Source organism: Mauremys mutica, chromosome 4 (genome assembly GCF_020497125.1).
Source record: "Mauremys mutica isolate MM-2020 ecotype Southern chromosome 4, ASM2049712v1, whole genome shotgun sequence".
In the NCBI taxonomy this organism is placed as follows: domain Eukaryota; kingdom Metazoa; phylum Chordata; order Testudines; family Geoemydidae; genus Mauremys; species Mauremys mutica.
This window is the reverse complement of record NC_059075.1, coordinates 147666391-147685426: the sequence shown is the minus strand read 5'-3', so window position 1 is coordinate 147685426 and position 19036 is coordinate 147666391. Positions and strand designations below refer to the sequence as shown.

Below are 19036 nucleotides of genomic sequence, written 5' to 3'. Positions count from 1 at the left end.
CTCTCCAGTGAGGGGTCGGGTCTCAGAGCCCGGGCTCCAGCCTGAGCCCAAACCTCTAGGCTGATATTTTCAGCCTCACAGCGCGAACCCAGCAAGGCTGTGTCAGCTGACCCCGGTTCTGAGACTTTCAGCCACACGCACGCACCCTCTGCTCGAGCAGGGCAACGGTGGGCAAGCGAACCCTTCCCCCATCCAAATGGGTGACCGATGTATCAGATGGGACAGATCCACCCCGCGACGAGTGAACCTGGCAAACTACGCCCCTTGCTCGTTGGGGAAATTCCTGCTGGGTTAAAAAAATAGCATTTTCTGGGGGTGGAAAATAAGAATGTGTGAACGTGTGGATATTTTTGGGGTGAACAGTAAATTATTTGTAACGTGAACATTTATTAAACTAATTCAAGAAACAACGGACGAATGCGTGGTACAAAAACCTTTCCACCTGCTTCATTGATAGCAGAGGAGGGAAGGACTTGGGGGATGAACGAACACAAAGCAAATAAGAAAACAGGAGGCTTTTGTCAGGGGGAAACATTGGCACATTGTTAACAGGCTTTGGCAGAAAGGAAACAATTTGCAAAGAGCTTTATAAAAAATCCCGGGGAATTATGCAGCTGCGGGGGGTGGGTCCAGGAAGGAGAAAACTAAAATTGGTAACTGACCAGTGATGAATCTCCCGTAGCAGGTTCAGAGAGGTCCTGTGAAATTACCCCCGTTTTCTTCTCTTTTTCTTCCTGAGACCTACGGCAAATAACACTCCCTTTAAAAAGAGGGAATTTGGGCATTTTCTTTCGCGTAAGAGGCCCGTAATTTGCTGTGGAAAGGGTTGGCCCAGAATCCCCAACGTTATTCTGAATCTGATGCTTTTGAGACTGGGCGTTTCTCGAGTGAAGTGAGTCGCAAATGGCTGTTCCGGATCTGGGCTCTTCAGCTCTCTCCTGGGGCCTGTAGCGTGACAAACGATGGCACCAAGCAGCTTAGCCAGCGTGGCCAAGGAATCTCTTCTGCCTTTGATGCTGCCCAGAGACCTGAGCCAGCAGCTACAATTACCCGGGCTGGGTTTTAGTGACGGCTTTGGGGCTGCAAACCCCCGGTGCTGCCCCCCTTCTATGCCCCTGACCCCAGGCACCAATCCCTGCCCCCCAGCACCAACCCTCTCTTCTGTCCCCCCCGGCGTCACCTCTCTTCCACGCCCTCCTGACCCCTGGCACTGCCCCCTTCCACGCCCCTGACCCCCAACACCATCCCCCTTCCACGCCCCTGACCCCCGGCACCGTCCCTCCCCGCCTCCAGCACTGCCCCCCTGCCACGCCCCTGACCCCCGGCACTGTCCCTCCCCGCCTCCAGCACTGCCCCCCTTCCACGCCCCTGACCCCCAACACCGTCCCCCTTCCATGCCCCTGACCCCCGGCACCGTCCCTCCCCGCCTCCCGCACCGCCCCCCTTCCACGCCCCTGACCCCCAACACCGTCCCCCTTCCTCGCCCCTGACCCCCGGCACCGTCCCTCCCCGCCTCCCGCACCGCCCCCCTTCCATGCCCCTGACCCTGCCACTGCCCTCTTCCATGCCCCTGACCCCAGGCACCACTCCCTGCCCCCCAGCACCAGCCCTCTCTTCTGTTCCCCCGGAGCCACCTCTCTTCCATGCCCTTCTGACCCCCGGCACCATCCCCCTTCCACTCCCCTGACCCCCGGCACTGCCCCCACTTCCACATCTCTGGCCCCCAGCACTGCCCCCCCTTCCACGCCCCTGACTACTCCCCCTGGCTCCCAGTGCCACCACCTGAAGCTGACCCCCCCTTCCTCCCCCACCCCCTGGTGCCACCCCCTCTTCCACCCCCCAGACTCCTGACACTGCCCCCCTGCCCCCCTTTCCTCCCTCCAGACCCTGGTGCCGACTCCCAGGTGACCTGATAGCAAGTGTGAAGCCAGGGCCCCGCTCTCACCACCCAACCCCCCAGCGCCGATCCTTCCACCCCAAATTCCAACACTGGCTCCCCTCAACCCTCCAAACACCAACACTGGCGCCCCCTTCTCCGCCCAAACCCCACACTGACCCTCTTTCTCCCCCTGTCCCCAAGGAGCCGACCAACAAACCAAGCCCAAGGCATGCTGGGATCCCCTGCTGGCAGCTGGCTACTAACTCTCTAGCCCATCCTCCTTAGTCTGGGATACCCCCAGGACCTGGTGAGACTCCCGCTGCCTCCTCGGGTGCAGAATCACCCCCCGAAGGCCCGAAGGGAAGGTGGCAGGTGCAGTGAAACGGGCAAGCTTGACACTTACTCCAGTGCTTCCAAAGCCCCGGGGTCAAAGTCGTATTGGGGGTCGACGGTCCGGGTGGCTTTAGGCTGCGTGGACTCCTCTTGGAGCTTCCGCTTCCCTAGCAACTCCAGCTGGAAACGGATTTGGGGGAAGGGGTGGGGGGGGGTTATTTAAAGCTTTGCAAATGGCAGAAGGTCCAAGTGCTTGGCAGGGAGCTGTGGGCGAAGGGTGGGAATGCCGGGAAGGGAGAGCAGAGGGCTAGGGGGAGGCTGGATGCAGCGCTACCACCAGTGTCATGACGGCGTCCGGGGGAGATTCCCCCTCAGTGAGACGTGCCAGGCAGGGGGGTGGTCTCTGGAGGGAAGTGGGGGAAGCCCTGTTCTTGGGATCACTGATAACCGGCGTGGCTAAAGCACCCGGGAATATGCCCAGCTTTGCCCCAGCCGGGCAAGGGATCCGCCCTGCCGTCCCTGTGCAGCTTCTGCTTGCGGTGGGGCTCTCTGCCCCCCTCTAGTGGCAGCTCACGGGGGGCCTGCTCCTGGAATCCAAGCTGCTGAGGTTCCCCGGTTCGATCCCTGTTGCCGACGCCCCGCTCACCCAGGCCCGGGATGCGCTCACCGTGGTCAGCCGCTGCAGTGCGGCGAAGCGCTCCTCCCATGTGGTGGTGGATTTCTCAAAGGCGTTGTGCCTTTTCAGCAGCTTCTCGACGCTGTCCACGGTCTGTCCATAGTCGCCGCTGGCCAGGTACGGCTCCTTGGCGATCAGCCAGGCCTCGGCCACCGAGGCGTCCCTGGAGAACTGGCACACTTCCAGCACTGCCGCGGAGAGAGCAGAGGGGCGCGTTACACGCCCGCAGCAGGCGGGGGGCAGCAGGGCCAGTCTCTGCGCTGGGGCTGGCTGGCTCCCCCAGCCAATGCTTCTCCCCATCCCCTTCTCCCGGGATCTGCCTATAAATGATTTGTTGCTGCAGCCGACAGGCCAGATTTTCCAGAGCTCCCATTTCACAGAGCTCAGTGAGCTGGGGCCAGGCGGGTGCTAAGCACCTGGAGGTCTGGGTGAAGTCCTGGTGCCCACCGACCCTGCCCCACCACCGACATGCCCATGTGGCACTCACACAGGCGGAGCCAGTCCCAGCGTCTGTCCCACGTCTCCAGCATCTCACGCCTCTTCTCCGTCAGCTGCAGCAGCTTCTCCTTGATCTGGAAGGGGAGAGAGGAGAGAAATAACCACAGCGTTTTCCACTCCCGGCTCCGGCGGGTGTCTCTGTAACTGGCTGCACAGATCTGCCTCGTGCTGCTCCCGAGGGCCCTCAGGCGGGAAACCTCCATCAGATGTTGCTTTACGCGGAGCACCCAGGACACGCTGGGCACTTCGCAGGCTCTGAACGAGGGATGACACCTCCACCGCGGGGTCGGGAAATGGCGGGAGGGACTCACCATGGAAAGTTTTGATGGAAAGAAAAAAAATTCATTTTTAATGTACATTTTCCATGGAAAATGGTGCGGTTTTGATGAAAAAAACGCACCCGGAAAACCAAAATATTTCCATTCAGCAATGCTGCCGCGGTGCCTCATGGGAGTTGTAGTTTGGGAGCGCCATGCTCCCATTGTCCGTGGTGGGCTGGGCTCACCAGCCAGACTACCTCTCCCATGAGGGATCACAGTGGGAAATGCGGGCACAGTGCACCCTGGGAGATGTAGTCGGGCTAGGCTGCCCTGCCTATAGAGGCAAATGAGAGCGTGAGGCACCGTGCTCCTCACCTCGGCGCTTGCTTGGTGTCTGCGCTGCAGCAGCTTCTTCCCCAGGTCGACGCAGCTGGTGAAGCTCCTCTGCCTGGTTTCAATCTCAGACTTGATCCCCTGGTGGTATTTCATCAGCAACTCCACGGACGAGACATCTCTGCATAGGGTTTTGATCAGGACAGTCCCTTTTTTAAGCCCTGTCCCGGCCGGCCTTACTTTTTTTGGCAAGAGTGGGCAGTTGGCAACAGCAAACGGGACAAATGACCACTTTTGCCAAAAAAAAAAAAAAAGTGGGGTACGGTGGAACATGTGGGGGAGTGAGGGGTGACGCCAGCCCCACACAGGGGGGAGGCAGGGCTCGGTCAGGGGGCAGGCAGGGCTCGGGTCAGCAGTGACGCCAGCCCTGCGTGGTGGGAGAGGCCAGGCTCGGGCGAGCGGCATGGGCCAGCCCTGTGTGGGGAGGTGGGTTCGAGTGAGCGGCTCGGGCCAGCCCCACGCACGGGGAGGAAGGGCTCAGGCTAGCCCCACATGGGAAATAGGGTCACCCAGTCTCTACAGAACGGGAGACTTGCCAAGTTCAGGGCTGCTTCTCGGCCTCTGATGAGTGTCAGGTGAGGATTTAAAAGCCGGGAATAGAGACGCCGCCGGGGCATGTCGGACCCTGTGTGGGCCATTCCCCCTCAGTGGCGATTTACCTGGGCTTCTCCTGGGTTTCGATCTGCCGGGTGATGCTCTCCATCCAAGACAGGAGGTCCCGGACCATGCTGAAGAAGTGGAATTTCTCGGCCGTGTCCACCAGCTGTGCCCGCCGCCCGCTGCTGGCATCCAGCAAGGCCTTCCAGGCCTTCACCACCTCCTGCTCTTGCCTCTGGATCACGTCGGCTTTTTCCCCCGCATAGGCTGTCTGCAGCCGCGCTGCTACTTCCCGGAACTGCTGGACCTGCCGGAGAGAGCACAGGGAAACGTGGCCAAGGGGGCGAAAGCCACGACTGCTGGGCCCCAGCTGCCTGTAGTTCTAGACTGGGGAGTCCCATCACAATTCCCGTCTGTCAGACAGGGCGGATCCCACAGAGACAGGAAAGTGGTAAATAACAACAAGGACGGGTCACTTGGTAAGCTGGGCACACGCAAACAACATGTATTTTAATATGGCCAAATGCAAGGTTCTATATCTAGGAACAAGGAATGCAGCCCCCACCCACAGAACCGGGAAAGCAGGGCCTCTGAAAGGGACGTGGGCATCACACTGGACAAGCAACTCACCGTGAGCTGCCAGGGCGATGCTGTAGCTGGGAGGATGAACGTGAGAATATTGAGTAGGACCAGGCAGGTGGTGGTGGCTCTATGTATGGCATTAGTGGCACCGTTCCTGGAGATGGTGCCCACCCTGCTCCATGGATGTTGAAAACCAGGGAAGGGCTCAGAAAAGAGCTCTGGGGCGATGGGAGGTCTGGGAACCGGCCGTGCGGCAGGAGACCGAAGGGGCTCAGGCTGGTTAGTTTATCCAAGAGAAGGCTGAGAGCTGCCTCGATCCTGCTCTATCGGGCTGGGCAGGAGATTTCTGCTAGCAGGGGGCTCTGTAAGCTAGTCCAGCGGTTCTCAAACTTCACTGCACCGCGAGCCCCCTTCTGACAACAAAAATTACTACACGACCCCAGGGGAGAGGACTGAAGCCTGAGCCCGCCCGAGCCCCATCGCCCCCGGCGGGGGTGGAGCCCAAGGGCTTCAACCCCATGTGGGGGGGACCTGTAACCTGAGCCCCCCACCCAGGGCTGCAAGTCTAACACCAGCCCTGGTGACCCTATTAAAACAGGGTCGCGACCCACTTGAAGTCTGAGAACTGCTGATCTGACGCCATCCAAGCGAGAGCCAGCGGCTGGGAGCTGAAGTCAGCAACATTCCAGTTTGAAATGAGATGCAGATGTTTAGCAGGGACCAGATTGCCCAGGGCCGGGCGGGTTCTCCGACCCTGGTCTGGCATCTATAAATCCAGGCTGGATCATCCCTCTTGAAGCTCTGCTCCAGCTCAGCCCGGTGCTCTGGGCTGGTCGCAGGGGTCCCTGGGGGAGGCTCTCTGGCTAGTTTACAGGAGCTCAGAGTGGGCTCGTCTGGCCCTGTCATCCATGCATCACCTACGTGGCCTACACGTGGAAGCGGAGCATGGCCTAGCGAACCCCGAGCAGGGCAGACACGGCCCCTCATTTCCCCCAGCTAATCAGAGCACAGGGAAAACGCTCCCCAGAGAGCCAGGGCGCTGCTGTGACGGGAGCGGCTGGCAATCAGGCAGCCCAAGGGCATTGCCGGCAGGGGCTCTATCGTGGCAGAGAGGAGTCTGATCCCAGACCCCCGGAGCTCTAGGAGCCCTGAGCTCCTGCAGCGGGGGAGCTGTACCTGCCCCTCCAGCAGGCGGATGTCACGCTCAAAGGCCGTGTGCATGCGGTGGAAGGACTCGGCAGTGTGGACGTCCTGGCCCAGCTCCGCGGGCAGCTCCTGCTGCTTCTCCTGGATGAGCCCCAGGATCTCGGTGCCATCGCAGAAGTACTTGTGCAGCTCGTAGGATGTGGCCAGCAGCTGCATGCGCGTGTCAATGAGCTCCAGCAGGTCGGCCCAGCTCTCGTTCAGCCCGTCCTTCCACTCGGCCATGGTGGCGGCCTCCGAGTGGCCAGCGTCGATCAGCTGCTCGATGACCAGGTTCACGTTGTCCACGCGCTCCTGCCCCACGCTGCCCGTCTCCCGCGCAAAGTCCCGGAACTTCTCTCGCAGCAGCTGGCGGAGAAACAGTCCTCACCAGGGGCGCTCTCCTCCCAGGGGCGGATTAGCAACGGGGCCATGGCTAACGGCCGCCCCGAACCCTGATCCACTCCAACCCCCCGCCCTGACCCCATTTCCCCGGTAGGAGCACCGGGATGTGGGTGGTGGGGCCCCCTCTTGCTCTGGCCCAGGGCCCCACAGAACAGTAATCCACCTCTGTCTCCTCCATACCCCCTGTCGCGCCTACCACACCGTGGGCATGCTCCTCCGTACAGCTCCCCACCCCCATCCTCGGTGTGTGCTCTGTACACCCCCACCCCTTGCCCTGGGAGCGTTCCTCCTCCCTCTGCCCCCATGGCCAGGCTGCCCTACTGCCCTCTTTCCAGAAAGATCCCCCGCCCCGCCGGGCTACAGAAAGCTCCCGCCTCACGATGCAGACGCCAGGCAGGCGTCCCAGGCCGGGGCAGCCGTGCATTCGGCGCGGCGCCGTGTCCCAAGCCGTGCCCTCTCCCCGGCACGCTAACTCACAGTGACATGGTCGTAGTCCTGCCCCATCTCCTGGGAGGAGGCGGCCATGTCGCGCTCCGCGATCCACTGCTCCAGGTCGTCCACCTCCCGCTTCAGCTGGAACAGGTGGTACATGTTCTCCAGCCTGTGCCGGCGCTCCTCCGCCAGGTCCTTCAGCCCCGCATACTGCTTATCCACCCGCCCCTGCAGCCGGATGATCTGCTCCCTGGGAGGTACAGACAACAGGCAGGTCAGGGACCGTGGCGCCGGGAGCCCCGTGGTTCGGAAGACATTGGCGTTCCCAATTGGAACCAAACCAAGGGTCCAAATTTCCCACAACAGAAAATGTTAAAATAAAAAGTGCTTGGGGGAAACTGAACTGTCCCAATTTCAACCTTTAGAAACAACGTCTTTTATACGATAACTTACAATACAATCCCAGATAAACCGAGGGCTCGGGATGGCTCAGGCTGATAGGATCAAACCAGGATGTTCCCATTCTTTTTCAAAAGGAAATGTCATCGAAATCCACACATGCACAGAGAACGTTTCAGCACTGTCCACACCAGTGCCTCTCAACCTTTCCAGGCGACTGTACCCCTTTCAGCAGTCTGATTTGTCTTGTGTACCCCCAAGTTTCACCTCACTTAGAAGCTACTTGCTTGCAAAACCAGACATAAGAATACAAAAGTGTCACGGCACATTATTACTGACAAATTGCTGACTTTCTCATTACTACCATATGATAAAATAAATCGACTGGAATTGAACTATTGTACTTACATGTCAGTGTATAGTAGAGAGCAGTATAAACACATTATTGTCTGTATGAAATTTTAGTTTGCACTGACTTCGCTAGTGCTTTTTATGTAGCCTGCTTATCTTCAGGTATGTTAGCAACAAGAAGAAAGTCAAGGAAAGTGTGGGCCCCTTACTGAATGGGGGAGGCAACCTAGTGACAGAGGGTGTGGAAAAAGCTGATGTACTCAATGCTTTTTTTGCCTCAGTCTTCATGAGCAAGGTCAGTTCCCAGACTGCTGCACTGGGCAGCACAGCATGGGGAGGAGTGACCAACCCCCTGTGGAGAAAGAAGTGGTTCAGGACTATTTAGAAAAGCTGGACGAGCACAAGTCCATGGGGCCGGAAGCGCTGCATCCGAGGGTGCTAAAGGAGTTGGTGGATGTGATTGCAGAGCCACTGGCCATTATCTTTGAAAACTCATGGTGATTGGGGGAGGTCCCGGATGACTGGAAAAAGGCTAATGTAGTGCCTATCTTTTAAAAAGAGAAGAAGGAGGATCCGGGGAACTACAGGCCAGTCAGCCTCACCTCAGTCCCTGGAAAAATCATGGAGTAGGTCCTCAAGGAATCCATTCTGAAGCACTTAGAGGAAAGGAAAGTGATCAGGAACAGTCAGCATGGATTCACCATGCCTGACTAACCTAATTGCCTTCTATGATGAGATAACTGGCTCTGTGGATATGGGGAAAGCAGTGGATGTGTTATTCCTTGACTTCAGCAAAGCTTTTGATACGGTTTCCCACAGTATTCTTGCCGGCAAGTTAAAGAAGTATGGGCTGGATGAATGGACTATAAGGTACCCCCTGGAAGACCTCTGCGTACCCCAGGGGTATTCATACCCTTGGTTGAGAACCATTGGTCCACACAACAGAGACTTCCCTGCTGCCCCGGATGACACCAGCTAAACTGACCGAAGCACCTGTCTCCCAGCTTAGCTGCACCGACACTGGAGGTTTCGCTGGCTGGGTTTTGCTGACTATTCCCACTCTTAGCTGACACAGCTATGCTGGCAAATCTTCCTAGTGTAACCTAAGCCTCAGTTTCAACAGAATAGCAGGGCAGGGCCTGTCTTTTCCTTCCGTGTCTGCCCAGTGCCTGGGCCCTGGCAGGGGCTCCTCAGTGCTGCGATAATACAAATTACTAATAATTTCCCGAGGGAAACTGTGTCTGTTGGAGAATTTGTAACCAGCTGTGTTCAGGACAGTCAAAGCCAGCGTGGCCCAGGGGGCACGGCATGGCACTGGGTTGGGAGTCAGGAGATCTGGGCTCATAGATTCCACCTCCTAAAGGACCATGTGATCATCTCCCGTATAACACAGGCCAGAGACCGGCCCTGAATTAATTCCTGGCTGAACCAGAGCAGAGCTTGTACAACAATATCCCATCTTGATTTAAACATTGGGAGTGATGGAGAATCCACCACCACCTTTGTTCCAATGGCTAATTACTCTCACTGTTAAATACTGACACCTTATTTCCAGTCTGAATTTGTCCAGCTTCAACTTCCAGCCACCGGATCCTGTTAGGCCTTTCTCTGCTGGACTGAGGAGCCCATTGTTAATATTTGTTCCCCACCTCGGTACGTACAGACTGGGATCAGGTCACCCCTTAACCAACCTTCCCTTTGTTAAGCTAAATAGATTGAGCCTCTTGAGGGTTGAATTCCTAGATCAGCCACTGACCTGCTGGGTGACTTTGGGCAAGTCCATTCCCCTCTCAGTGACTCTATTTCCCCTCCCACCCCCGTCTGTTTAGAATGTGAGATCTTCGGGGCAGGGCCCGTCTCTCGTTGTGTGTCTGTGCAGCGCCTGGCACAACGGGGCCCTGATCTCAGCTGGGAGAGGGCCTGTCTCTCACTGTGTCTGTGCAGCGCCCGGCCCCCATGGGGCCCTGATCTCACCTGGGGCCTCTACATGCTACTGTAATGCCAACAATAAGTCTGGCATTCCCAGCAAACAGCATCATTAAAGGGAAACTTGCTAGAATATTTAGTAACCCCCGACATCCCAGCCAAACCTCTGCTTCAGAGCTACCCGACATGCTAGTTACCCTGCATCCCGTCTAGCAGCTGGGCCCAGGGATCCCAAGGAGAGTTGCTGGTCACTCTGCGTAGGAAGGTTCCCTTTATAAACAGTTCCTGTGAGGTGAGTCAGTGTGTGATGTGCTGAGGTTTTATGAACGGCTCATCAGCTGATGTAGATTGTTACAGAATCCAGCAGGCAGTTCACAGCCACGGTTTATACCCAGGATTTATAAGACCTTCTGACATGGCCTATAGCCACCTGCAACACAGCCTGCTCACTGGCCAAGCATGTATTAACCCTTTACAAATGGAACCTTAATATGACGTGGGACGAATTTGCGCTTAGCCCACGCGGTAGAGGCCAGGAGCCAAAGGCCTTGGATTGGGCATCTCTGAGTGGAACGGGAGTCCTGCCATCTGGCTGTCTCTCTGCCCGTCTGTGCAGCCGGACACTCCCGGGTAGACACCGAGGGAACGGATAATTCCCAGCTCTGGTGGATTTACCCTCGCTAGCTTTGATTGAGCTAGCCCGCTAAATATAGCGATATGGCTGCGGTAGCACGGGCAGCAGGAGGGGCTAGCCGCCCCTAGTGCTATCCCGTGCGACACTGCGACTCGCCCATCCCACTGCTGTGCTGCCATGGCCACGCTGCTCTCTGGAGGGTGCTAGCTCGGACAGGGATCATGCATGTATATCTGCCTCTAGCTGTAACGTAGACGTACTCTGAACCTACACAGCAGAGCCGACGGGGGGGTGCTAGTCCCTGCACGTTTATGGGCGCAAGGAGCAGGAATCGAAGCAGCTAGTGAGAGCTGGCAGGCAGGCTGCCTCCCACCCCACTGTCCTTAGATGGGTGGGTCAGTATTAAGGGGCTCCCCTGCCCGGCTCATACGCACCCCTCCGGATGGCCCGTGGAGAGCAGCGTCTGCGCCCTGCCAGCCAGCTGCTTGATGTTTTTGCTATAATCCTCCATGGTGCGCTGCTGGCGGAGATGTCTCTTCAGCATAACGATGCTGCTCTCTTCATCCTGCAACCAGACAGGGTTAGCACCAGGGGAAGGCGGGGGGGCTGCCAGAGCCCACGCGCACCTGGGTAAACATTCTGGTTCTGATACTCCACTGCCCCGCACTGGCCAGACGTCGGGGCAGAACGCAGGAGACAAAGCTGGGAACTGGGCCCTCGCTTGTTCAAAGGGGCGCCTGCCATTCTGGCCTCCACGCAAACTAGTGCCAAGCGCAGGATTCCTGCCATACTGCCTAGTCCCAGCCATTTCCAATTAGGGGAGTTGCAACCTCCCTTTGGGGTGCTCTTGCTAAGAGTGTGCGGGTCTTGCTGCACTCGGGAAGCTACGTGCAGTACATGGCCATAGCAACCAGTGTTGCCAAACTGCACAATAGTTATGTTTTTTTCGTAAATCCCCAGCTCCTGGAGTCACGTGATTACCCAGCTTTCAGGAGAGCGTTTCCTAGCACCCGTGGTAATGGAGAAAAGCTGGAAATCATGAGCCAAGTGTGACCCTCCCAGCTTAGAAACCAGCAGGCAACTGAAATAATAACAACAGTGCTGCCACCCAGCTTACATCATCAGTAGATCTCAAAGTGCTGTATGAGGGAGGTTGGCATCATTATCTCCATTGCACAAAGAGGAAACTGAGACACAGAAAGGGGAAGTCACCCTGCAGCAGAGCAAGGAATAGAACCTAGATCTCCTGAGTCCCCACCCAACATGCTGGCCACTAAGCCACCCTACCTCCCCTGGCCAACACTTAGTATTTATTTTAAATCTCATGATATTGGGGGCCCTGGCTCATGATTGGGATTGGCAGATGCTGAACCATTCTTATTGTTCTGACAAAGCCCAGGAACAAAGGTGCGTATTGTGGAGCACCACCTGCTGGCACCTGATCTACTAAGTACCTAGTTACGCATCTACAGACTTCTCTGTGTTACATCGCGCTCCTGGACCAGCCAGCTGGTCTCAGGCGGACCACACCCAGGCTGGGCATTTTTCAATGGCAGTGACACACAAACAACCCCACAATGTTCGGCCAGGACAAAATCAGCCTGTTGTAGGTAATGATCGGACCTGGCGCGGAGGGAAACAGCCTAAATCTCCAAGCGGAGCGCCTCCCCCCTGCTCTGGCCTCTGCACCAGGTGGAAGGACGGAAGCAGTGGAAATGGGTTCTCAAAGCCCTGGCTCGGCGAGGGTTCTCTCGGTGGGCAGGATAGAACCTGGGACTGCTGCAGCTTAGTGTATGTGGCTCTTAGCTAAGGCTGTAGCAGACTCACCAATCTCTAGCTCGACTAGATGCAACTAGAGGGGGACAGAGTGCCCTGCCCAGCAGGCATGGGTTACACAGGCTGTCCTCTGAAGAGCCCCCTCACAGGCCCCGGTATAGGGAGCATGCCATGGCTGGGGCACACAGCGATGTGAGGGCAGCCCAGGGAGACTGCTGTGACTTAAACAGGCCCCTATGGCTAACTTACACCGAGCCTCTGTGGACCCCAGGATCAGGAGGTCAGAAATGTGAATTAAAGTCACCTTTGTGCAGCCTCCTCCTGGGCTGAGTGTTCTTTGCTGATGGTTAGATTCAGGGATGTGAGAAGGGGGATTCCCTCACACCCCCCCCCCCGCCTTATCTTGAAAACCGATTTGTGTGTACAAATTTGTTTTAAAATCGAGGCCGATGTTTAGGGGAAGCACCTCCCAGATTGGAAAGGCCGGCGTCACAGTGCTATCCTGCAAGCTCATGATATTTGGTGCTTTCCCTCAAGCCTGAGCTCCTGGAGTCACGTGATTATGGGAGAATCTCAGCTTTCATTTAAAATAGCAGGATTTTTTTAAGCCAAACTCGGGAGTTTGGAACGCTCAGAATTGGCAATACTGGAGTCACTGCTGCTTACAGCTATGACCCATAGCAAGACGTGTCCGTTGCTGAAGAGCGGAAAGCTATGTACACAAGGCAGGAGCCACACCCATCTCAGATGCAGACTCACGTGCATGCAGAGAGACGCCTTGGAGTGCCCTGAGTAGGCTGGGGCACACAGTCATGAAGCCATGAGCACAGCAAAGCCACATGGAATTTTACTCCTGGGAGAATTCTGCACTACCGCGAACGTGCAGGATTCATGTTTAGCCGCAGAATTTTTTCCCTGCAGAAAATACTTTATGCCTGAGAAGTGCTGCAGTTCCGCCCTTCACCCCCAGAGGTCACTGTGGTGCCAGAACAGTGAGTAGCAGGAATGTAGCCAGCGGCTGGCTGTTCTGGCACCACAGTGGCCTCTGGTGGGCAAAAGGTGGAACTGCAGCACTTTTTGGGCAGAATGTATTTTCTGTGGGGAACAAAATTGTGTGTATTGGTGCAGAATTCCCCCAGGAGTAACACTGGAATGCAAACATGGCTCAGCAGGCCAGAGCATGGGGCCAAACGGAGCCTTGCAAAGCTTAGCGAGTCACCTCTGCAGCCAAACACAACGGAAGCCTCTGGAGTCAGAGCACACCAAATCCCAGACCGTAGCAGCCTCCTGGTACCGGCATGGCCTGGGAGCTGCTGGTGGGTGCCAACATTTGTAGGAGGAGGCCTGGGGACTGCGCTGGGCAGTTCAACGGATACCACGTGCAAACACAGCTGATGACACGGCCCAGGGGGGTTGAGCCGTAGATGGATCTTGCCCCTACTGTGCAGCGACAGCAGGTGTTCCATGACTGTTCTGTGCCGCGGAGCACCCACCATCGCTCTGGGCCGGCTCGTCCCGCCCCTGGGGCATGCAGTGGTTGTGTTGCAGAGAGGTGGGCCACAGAGTTCCAGAGAGTTCAAGGCCAGAAGGGTCTGTCTTGTCTGACCTCCTGCACAGCCTAGGGCACGACAGTGCATCCAGACACCCCTGGATTGAGCCCCACGACTTCAGTTAAACTACAGCTTTTCAGTCCTAAGAAGACTAAACTACTGTTGCATGGACACTCATCCCCTCGCCCCAGGAGAGGCCGAGGTGCCAGGCAATCCCTTCCCATGCCTGCCCCACTGCAGGTCCCTGCCACTCTGACCTGGGGAAAATTCCTTCCCATCCTCAAGTCTGAGGATCAGTTTGACCCAGAGCAAGACACCAGCCAGGCAGCGAGAAAGAAGATATGCTGGACTACCTGAGAGCACCGTCTACCCCATGTGGAGCCACTGTCCCACAAGGGCTCATGGGGATGGTCTGCATTGCAGCAGGGAGGTGTGATTGCAGCATGGGAGCTAGAGGAAACAGGGGTGCTGGAATGGGGGGGTCAGAGGGACATGGCTGTAAGGGTGAGCGAGGGGGGGAGAAGAGGTGGAGAGGAGTGATCTGGGGGCAAGGTCTTGCGGGGAAGAGGCGGCACGGGGGCGGGGATTCAGGGGAAGGGGTAGTGCGGGGGCGGGGGCTCGGGGAGAAGGGGTGGGGTGGGGGCGGGGAGAAGGGGTGGGGTGGGGGTGGTGATTCAGGGGAAGGGGTAGTGCGGGGGTGGGGGCTCGGGGAGAAGGGGTGGTGTGGGGGTGGGGCATGGGGAAGGGGTGGTGTGGGGGTGGGGATTCAGGGGAAGGGGTAGTGCGGGAGTGGGGGCTCGGGGAGAAGGGGTGGTGTGGGGGCAGGGATTCGGGGAAGGGGTAGTGCAGGGGTGGGGGCGGGGAGAAGGGGTGGGGTGGGGGTGGATATTCAGGGGAAGGGGTAGTGCGGGGGTGGGGGCTCGGGGAGAAGGGGTGGTGTGGGGGCAGGGATTCGGGGAAGGGGTCTGGAGGGGGTGGGGGCTCGGGGAGAAGGGGTGGTGCGGGGGTGGGGGCTCGGGGAGAAGGGGTGGTGTGGGGGTGGGGATTCAGGGAAAGTGGTATAGCGGGGTGGGGGCTCAGGGAGAAGGGGTGGTGGGGGGGGGGGGATTCAGGGGAAGGGGTAGTGCGGGGGTGGGGGCTCGGGGAGAAGGGGTGGGGTGGGGGCGGGGATTCAGGGAAGGGGTAGTGCGGGGGTGGGGGCTCGGGGAGAAGGGGTGGTGTGGGGGTGGGGATTCAGGGGAAGGGGTAGTGTGGGGGTGGGGGCTCGGGGAGAAGGGGTGGTGTGGGGGTGGGGATTCAGGGGAAGGGGTAGTGCGGGGGTGGGGGCTCGGGGAGAAGGGGTGGTGTGGGGGTGGGGCCTTGGGAAGGGGCAGCGTGGAGGCGGGGCTCGGGGAGAAGGCGTAGCAGGAAGCAGGGGAAACACACAGGGGGACGGGACCTCAGTTTGGGTGCCACTGGCCCCCCCACTTTTAGGGACCTTCTGCTGCTCCTGAGAGGAAAGCTCCTGTAGGAAAACAATAACGGTGACGCTGCGGCAGCCTGGCCCAGCCCCGCCTGCCCAGGACCTGGCATACACACGCCAGCAGCTGCCACACTCCGCTTTCTCTTCAGCTCATGTAAACCTTCCGCCTTTTCCTGAGGACTCACTGCTCCCGTGACAGTAGCTGGCTTGCGTCTACGTGTGCTGCACCCCCCGCAGTGCAGACGTTCCCTGAGAAACACCTGGGGCCAACCCTAGCGCTGGGCTGAGCTGGGCGACCCCCGATGTGCTGGCCATCGTCCAGACCCCAGTTCGCTGACCGCGGCGGGACCGTGCCTGCTCTCTGCGTGTTTTATGGCTAAGCTCCAGCTGGTCTCACCTGTGGCTTCTCATCAGCCACCACGTACAGCTCTTGCTCGCTGATCCAGGCCTCCGCCTCGCCGGCGTCCAGGTAGTACTGCTGGGCCTCGTTCGCCTGCTGCAGCCGCCGCCACCTCCTCCTCGTCTCCTCCTGCAACGTGCTGCACGACTCCTCCAGCACCCGCCGCTGCTCCTCCACGGCGCTGCAGTCCCCCTCGGCCGCCGCCACCGTGCGCTCGGCCCTGCACAGGACGTCCTCCACCCGCGGGGAATGGCCCTCGATCTCCTTCTGCAGCGTCTGGTGGGGGAGAGCCTGCGTCACCGCCCAGAAACACGCCCGCTGCCCCGCGGGCACCATGAAGGCCCAGCGGAGGGGATGCCATTCGTTTTAATGGAAAATGAGTGTCCAAATCCCCTAGGGCTGAAAGCCTCAGTTTACGCGGCTTGTCAAGGTGAGTGTCACCAGATTTCTAGGGGATGCATCTGAGGCCAGGTCCTAGCCACGTCCTGTACCTGCAGCACCCTGAACGCCTCTGGAAAGGCCCCCTTAGCCTTTTGCTGCCCAGCTTTGATCTCAGTCTTGGAATGAGCAGCCAGCAATGGACAGACTCACCTGATTCTTCTTCATCAGAAGCTGCACGGTCTGGAGGTTGGTGCCGTGGTCAGTGGATTTGGCCAGGGGCAGCCTCTCCTGCACCCAGAGCTGCAAGACGGAAGCAGAGGAGAATGGAGCAGCTGCGGCCGAGGGGCAGGCAGGGCGGTGGGAGGCCGCAGCATGGCATGGGGCGCAGCGGGCTCGCGATCTCACTGTGTGGCAAGCTGCCCACTCAAGCCCTCTGCCCAGGCAATCAACAGACTCCACTCAAGCTTCAGTGCCAGCCCCTTGCACCCAGCCCCTGCCCTGTCAGGGCTCACTCTAGCAATGAGTCCCGGGCATCCCGGGCCACTGAACCCCCTGTCAGAGCGGTGACCCTGTTCCCGGGAGCTGGTCTGGGACCTTCCTTCACACTATTCACTACCGAGCAGCAACCAGAGACAGAATGGAAGCTCTGCATGACAGGGACTGCCCTTTGTTCTGTCTCTGTACAGCACCTAGCACATCAGAGGCCTGGTCCATGACTAGACCGCCTAGGAGCTACCGTAATACACCTAATAAATTATGTACAAGACCTTGCTGTATCACCCAGGGCACTGGAGCAGACGCTCGCAAGGGACTGGGAGGCTTGCGCAGAAGGCCTATTGGGAAGGCAAGGAGCATCGGGAGCCGCAGATGGCGCACGTGGCCTTTCAGGGAGCTCACCATTTCGTCTGCCAGATCCCGGTTGAGCTGGTACTTGGCTCTGGATGACTCCAGTTCCTTCCTCCTCTTCCCCAAGGGCTCCAGGAGATCCAGGAACCTTCTCTCGATGCTCTGCTGCTTGCTGTCGGCCTCGTGCACGTCCCCTCTGGGTGGAGGGGCCTGCGACAGCAGGTCTTCCATCTCTCTCTTCCGCGTGCTCACTTGCTCATCGAGTCTCTGAAAGCAAAGGGTTGACGTTTGCTACTGCCAGCCAGGTGATGGCATCCAGCCACGGCCGCAGCAACAGCCACCGGAATCAACAGATGTTTGGATAAAGCACGTTGATGCTGCTCAAAGAACGCCAGACCCCCAAATCTCTCCTCCTTTCCCCTCACCTCCCTAGAGCCCTCCTTTCCCTACTTATGTACGTCTTTTCCTATTTTGTTACTCTGACCCCCACCCCAACATGTTATGTCTCTGCAGTATCGCCTGGGTTTGTACTTGCAGCTTTGACAAGGTGTGAAATTGCATCATCGCATAATTCTGTTGGGGATCCCGTGAAGCATGCGGTATTCGGAAATGTAGGGAAGCCATAAATCGTTCACCTCTTTGTACTTCTCAGTTTGTTTCCTCGTAAAAATCAGATAATCACCAAACAACATTTGGTTGTTACCTGTTTTTGGTATTTTTTTACAGAAAGTTGGGTTTTTGACTAAACTAATTTTTTTGCGAAAACTGTTTGCTTTCTACAAAAAACACCTGTTTTTTCATTGCAAGGCATTCAGTTTTTCAAACTGAAATATATTAATTCAGAGAGCCCACTGCAGTGCCTTATGGGAACTGTAGTTCATTTTCCTCATCCCTATTTTCCTCTATGGACCAGGCTGTCTGGCCAGACTATATCTCCCATGATGCACCAAGGGCAGGGCATCACATGATGTAACTGTCTCATGCGCTATTAGTGGATACCATGATGCATCATGGGAGGTGTAGTCCAACCAGGGAGCCTGGCTTATAGAGGATATTGGAGCATGAGGCACCTAGACTCAGCTCCCATGAGGCACTGAAGCTACATTTCCCAGTTGAAGATTTCAGACTTTGATTTTTCATCAAAAAATTGAACTTTACTGTGGGAAAGTTTTTGACAAAACCTTTTTATTTCTTTTTCAAAGAATTTTCTGTGGAAAAAAGCCTGTTTTCTAACCAGTTCTCCCAGAGAACTGACCCCCTCTTCATGGCTCCTAATTCCAAACATGACCCAAGCTAACCCAGTGCAACTCCCCATCCCCTGGTAGTGGCTGGACCAGGGATAGGTTTAAGAGTCTATTAGTCCCTCTGAGCTGACAGACCTGGCCTGACAGTGCCAGCTTCTGCTTTTAGATCCATAGGTTCAATCCCAGAGAAGACCTTGCTACGAGGCAGTGGGATACACACATGTTGAATGTTTATACGGGGTTAGAGTGAATTAAAAACAAAATAGAAAAGAGTTTTCAAATGACCAGTCCCTGAAGGATTCATCCCCTTGGAGGAAGGCTGCTCGTATTACCCAGGAGGGAGGGATTGCAAGGGACCCAGGCGATTGAACGAGAGCCCTCTCAACTAAAGTATGAGCTGCTGCCTCTGTAACAGTGACTGCCAGCTCGTATGCTCTGTGGATTGGCACAGATAAGGCCGGTAACAGTGAATCTGAGCTGCTGGGATCTGTGAAGCTCAGGACAGGCTGCCCCAGCCAGTGGCAGCATCTAAGCTAGGCTAACGCCGTGCCGCTGTCTGTCCCCCGCTAGCGGCTGGACATCTATGGAGGTTGCAAACGCTTCTTTCCCGGCAAGGACGAGTGTCTCCTCCGCCAGCTGAGAAGAGAGCGGGTGGAGCAAGCCGCTGCCAGAGAACCCCTTTCCCCCGCCACCTGGGAGGCCGAATGCTTCGTCTTTGCAGCCCCAGCCCCTGCAGGCCACAGGGGCAAGAGACGGGAAGGAGTGACTGCGGAGCGATCTGTCCTCTAGCACTGCCAGTCTCCAATGCGCCCTCCTCCCCAGCAGGACAT

At 57.4% G+C, this 19036-nt stretch overlaps 1 protein-coding gene across 1 annotated transcript in view; it reads right to left on the bottom strand.

The window, feature by feature from the left end:
- The window catches only part of SPTB (spectrin beta, erythrocytic), a 106295-nt gene that overhangs the window by 22654 nt on the left and 64605 nt on the right, over window positions 1-19036 (bottom strand). Inside the window, exons 21-32 of the mRNA XM_045013853.1 lie at window positions 17014-17229; window positions 16327-16416; window positions 15733-16011; window positions 10982-11112; window positions 7283-7487; window positions 6395-6769; window positions 4699-4943; window positions 4022-4160; window positions 3376-3460; window positions 2880-3076; window positions 2283-2392; window positions 663-741 (exon numbers count right to left, since the gene is read on the bottom strand). Of these exons, the coding sequence (XP_044869788.1) occupies window positions 663-741; window positions 2283-2392; window positions 2880-3076; window positions 3376-3460; window positions 4022-4160; window positions 4699-4943; window positions 6395-6769; window positions 7283-7487; window positions 10982-11112; window positions 15733-16011; window positions 16327-16416; window positions 17014-17229 (2151 nt within the window). The remainder of the gene's footprint in view (window positions 1-662; window positions 742-2282; window positions 2393-2879; window positions 3077-3375; window positions 3461-4021; window positions 4161-4698; window positions 4944-6394; window positions 6770-7282; window positions 7488-10981; window positions 11113-15732; window positions 16012-16326; window positions 16417-17013; window positions 17230-19036) is intronic.